The sequence below is a fragment of the Berghia stephanieae genome, chromosome 2 (genome assembly GCF_034508935.2).
Source record: "Berghia stephanieae isolate SIO BIC M18660-M18661 chromosome 2, UCSD_Bste_1.3, whole genome shotgun sequence".
NCBI classification, from domain to species: Eukaryota; Metazoa; Mollusca; class Gastropoda; order Nudibranchia; family Aeolidiidae; genus Berghia; species Berghia stephanieae.
In genome coordinates, this window is record NC_088361.1 from 22,850,607 (window position 1) to 22,855,606 (window position 5,000).

At 39.4% G+C, this 5,000-nt stretch overlaps 1 protein-coding gene across 2 annotated transcripts in view; it reads left to right on the forward strand.

Moving 5' to 3' along the window:
* LOC144964522 (uncharacterized) overlaps positions 1 to 5,000 on the forward strand; it is a 242,443-nt gene that overhangs the window by 217,302 nt on the left and 20,141 nt on the right. For both annotated transcript variants that reach the window (XM_078898928.1, XM_078898929.1), the window contains exons 7-8: positions 933 to 1,031; positions 3,263 to 3,367. In XM_078898928.1, coding sequence (XP_078755054.1) covers positions 933 to 1,031; positions 3,263 to 3,367 — 204 coding nt within the window. The remainder of the gene's footprint in view (positions 1 to 932; positions 1,032 to 3,262; positions 3,368 to 5,000) is intronic.

A 5,000-nucleotide genomic window follows, 5' to 3' on the forward strand; every position in this document is an offset into this window, starting at 1 on the left:
AAACATTCGTTTCGATGTAACCGACAATTTTCTCATTCTGATTTCTCTTGTACATCACAAAATGTAAAGAAATGCTTTGATTACAGCTACACGGTGTTGTAGAAATCATTTTGCTGAACAACATTTCTGTTTAGAATGCACTTGTTACTAGAAATAGAATGCACTTGTTACTAGAAATAGAATGCACTTGTTACTAGAAATAGAATGCACTTGTTACTAGAAATAGAATGCACTTGTTACTAGAAATAGAATGCACTTGTTACTAGAAATAGAATGCACTTGTTACTAGAAATAGAATGCACTTGTTACTAGAAATAGAATGCACTTGTTACTAGAAATAGAATGCACTTGTTACTAGAAATAGAATGCACTTGTTACTAGAAATAGAATGCACTTGTTACTAAAATAGAATGCACTTGTTACTAGAAATAGAATGCACTTGTTACTAGAAATAGAATGCACTTGTTACTAGAAATAGAATGCACTTGTTACTAGAAATAGAATGCACTTGTTACTAGAAATAGAATGCACTTGTTACTAGAAATAGAATGCACTTGTTACTAGAAATAGAATGCACTTGTTACTAGAAATAGAATGCACTTGTTACTAGAAATAGAATGCACTTGTTACTAGAAATAGAATGCACTTGTTACTAGAAATAGAATGCACTTGTTACTAGAAATAGAATGCACTTGTTACTAGAAATAGAATGCACTTGTTACTAGAAATAGAATGCACTTGTTACTTTTTTCTTTGAATAAGAAAAGTCTATTTTTGTGTTTGGTGGGTGTGAATTTCTAAAAATTCTAAAAATGGCTAGTAAAGAGAGAGTTCAAGGAATATATTTAACATTGGTAATCGTATTAAGTATGATGCGACTGTACTGACATGTGTTTTCATGAACGTGAATATATTTTGTTCTGCGTCTACAGTACGGAATGAGGGCAGTGTTGTGGGCAGCCTGGTTCGGACACATACCGGTGTTACAAGCACTGGTCAATGCTGGGGCCAACACCAAAATCGCCAACAAGGTTTGAGTTTTGTTTTTCTATAATATTTATTTCTGCCTGTCTCTTTGTTAGAATATCGGTCTGTCTGTTTGTCAGTGAGAAACAGAAGGAGAAAGAAAGAAAAAAAGAGAGGGAGAGAGAGAGAGAGAGCGAGAGAGAGAGAGAGAGAGAGAGATGGGGGGGGGGGAAAACAAGCATGTCTTTGTATGATTTGTTATTGAATTTACTCAAAGATTCCACCAACATTCCTGGGATTTGAAATACAGGCAGTAAAAGAAACTGGTCATGTGACTTTTCATGTGACTTTTTAGATTGTAACCTCTGATAATCTCTTGTAGTCCAAGTCCTCTGATAATGATAAAAGTAAGTCCCAAATGGCTTCATTAGTTTAATTAAAATCGTGAGAGATTATTTTGAAGACGTGCTGTCAATGCTGTGATCGATTCCAGTTGAAAATAAGAAACAAAATGAACTTTTATATAGAGCAATATCCACTAAACGTACTCAACGCGCTTTACAAGGGCCCAATAATATTTTGGAAGGGACATGACGCCAGTTAGGCGATATTACAATTTTTTTCGGATAGAGACAACGCTGTTAACGGCCATGTACTCATTTTACAGCTGAGTGCGGTGAGAGAATGTGAGTAAAAGAACCTTCTTCAAGGACTCAACTATACGTCGAGCGAGACTCGAAACCACTAGACCACATAGCCGCACAAGATAGCAACTTCTAGTCTCTTGTAGTCCAAGTCCTCTGATAATAAAAATAAGTCCCAAATGGCTTAATTAGTTTAATTAACATCGTAAGAGATTATTCTTAAGACATACGGTCAATGCCGTGACCAGTTGAAAACAAGCCATCACAGTTTCAGCTTTCATTTGGGACGGACAATTTTTGAGGCCGAGATTATTCTTAACCCTCTCCTTACCAACCATAGGAAAATCGTCACATTCCCTACGACCCAATCAACAATTTTCTCTTTCTGATTTCTCTTGTACATCACAACTTTCAATGAAATGCTTTATTTATAGCTATAAATACTAATCTCTGTGTTGTAGACATCATTTTGCTGAACAACGTTCTGTATAGAATGCATTGTTAACTTTCTTGTTTGAGTAAAAAAGTATATTTTTGTGTTGGGTGGGTGTGGATTTTCAGGGGAAATTCTAAAAATGGCTGGTAAGGAGAGGGTTAACTCACTCAATCCTAGAGATTTTTGCTACTTTTCAAAGTTGGAAAAAAAATGTATTAAAATGAGTTTTATTCAACTACCATTAACGTGTAAAAACTAGAAAAAATTAGCGTTGATACTACGCCTATAATTTACTCATATGAAAGTAATAAATAGGCATGGGGTAAAAGTAACCCGGGTAAACTACGGATATAGTCGGTGTTGGGGTTGAGTGAGTTAAGCCATGCGGTCAATGATCTGACCCATACCAGTTGATAATAAGCCATCGTGGTTTCAGCTTTCATTGGAGACGGACAGTTCTCGAGGCGCACGCGATGTTAAAATGAAGACGTCAGCCGGCAGATGATATTGATAAAATTGAGTAAATTGGAAAATAATGCGTGAGGCACGCGATATGGCAATCACATTGTGGTATTCAATAACAATCTGGAGAGAGAGAGAGAGAGAGAGAGAGAGAGAGAGAGAGAGAGGGAGGGAGAGAGAGAGAAGAGAGAGAGAGAAGAGAGAGAGAAGAGAGAGAGAAGAGAGAGAGAAGAGAGAGAGAGGGAGAGAGAAGGAGGGAGAGAGAGAGAAGAGAGAGAGAAAAGAGAGAGAGAGAAGAGAGAGAGAGAAGAGAGAGAGAGAGAAGAGAGAGAGAGAGAGAGATGGAGAGAGATATATGGAGAGGGACAGGAACATGTGCGGAGAGAAAGGGGTGGAGAGAGTTTTATGTGTGTGCCCGTGTGTGTGTGTGTGTGTGTGTGTGTGTGTGTAATAATTAGAGAGAAAGAGGGGGTTGGGAGAGAAATATATTATACAAGGCCACACAGCGCTGCGGTGGTGTGAACGAACTCGGTACCTTTTGGGTACGAATCAAAGATGGTTCCGCTGAGTCAGGCTGCCCCAGGAAACTCAAGTTTGAGCGGCGGGAAGGGGGGGGGGGGGTTGTTGTTTTGTTTTGTTTGTTTGCTTTTGGTTTTAATGTTTGAGGGGCGGGGGGGGGGGGGGGGGGGGAGGGTAATCACAAATAAACTTCATTCCAGTGTTTTTGACCCCTCTCCTCCCTTTCCACCCACAGCAAGGACTTGGAATCCTACATTGTGCTGCTGAAAACAACCACGCTGCTGTCATCGCCTTCATCTTCGAATCTCTCGAACCCCATAATGTCAACCAAACGGATAAGGTAAAGAAATAAACCAATCTACGCTACTCTCGTGGATCGATTCAATAGGCAGGGTGCAGAAAAGTCGTGACGTCACACCTTCTATCTACTCTTCCGGTTCCAAAATCATTGGAAGTGTGTATATTATGTAACCGGTCCTTCAGAGGATTAATTATGAATATATTACACATTGAATCATATAAATATTTTAGTGGCTAGATGTACAGGCAGATTCTTAGGATTACGTGACGTAAAAGAGCGAGGATACTGGGTGGGGTTCCTGACCTCCCATAGTGGGCAGGGGGGTACATACTGTGTCTTCTATCCCCTTATATCTGTTTTCCAACATGCTTTCTGTCTTTGTCTTGGAATGAGATTACTTGGTTTTGTCCTGGCCCTGGCCGGCTACCCTGGCTGGGAGGGAAACAGTCAAATGTATAATTATAGTTTTGGGAGATGATATTTTTTTCCTTGTAAATCATTTCTCTGTTATGCATTGTATTATGTATTATATATATATATATATATATATATATATATATAATATATATATATATATATATATATATATATATATATTATTTGTAAACATTTGAGTGTATTCCTCTTAGTGAGGGCTGTGCCTGTGTCTGGATGAGACTTTTAGGTGATCTCAAAGTACTTTGATGGTGTGCTCTTGGAATCTACATCTGATCCCTATTTGTTCCCAGTTCCCCTTTGTCTTGCTTTCTCTTGGCTGCTTTAATTGTAATTCTAGAACTTTTTACCATCCCATCTTCTTCCTTTTTACTGGCGCTGATATAACCTAAATGTGTTGCAAGCGCCGTAAAACCCTTAAAAACAAAAACAAACAGAGCGAGGATGGATGATCTTCATTGACGACCGGCATATATTTAGACTAGAAAATAAGATGCCATCACTATGAAATCTACTCTCGTGGATCAATAGAGGGAAGAAATGTAGTGGCGTCACACTTTCTATCTACTCTTCCGGTTCCAAAGTTATTGGAAGTGTGTATATCATGTAGCAAGTCCTACAGAGACTAATTATGAATATATTACATATTGAATCATAAGGTGGCAATACTATTTTAGTAACAGCAGGATGTATAGGCAGATTCTTAGGCTTACCGGACGTAAAAGAGCGAGGATGGATGATCTTTTAGTCATCGTATGGCTGTGTGATAGTCTTTGGATACCAAATGGATTTTTGTTGGAAGCAATCCTCCTTCAGAGGCATTAGGCTCATGGAGCCGGAGTTCAACCATTTCTATAGCGTTAAAAGCGGACAGTAGCAATCACTTGCTACCCTTTTGGATAGGACGCTACTCTGTCGCAAAGTACTTTTCGCCAGATCGAACAGACCCAGCTACCCAATCACTGCTGGGAGGACAGTGGGGTCGGAAAAAATCTTGACTTAACCTGGGATCAAACTCGGGCCCTTTGCACGCGACGCGAGCGCTCTACCAACTGACTATCGGGATTCCCTGAGCTACCCCCCCCCCCCCCCCCCCCCCCCCCGGGCCTGATTTTTGTTATAGATATTTACTTTTACTCTATTCATCTTTCTACCTTGTGCCTTCTTTGTTTCACAATACTTGATTCCGTAGCTAGCGCTAATAAAATGACCTTGGCGTCATCATTGATAAAGATCT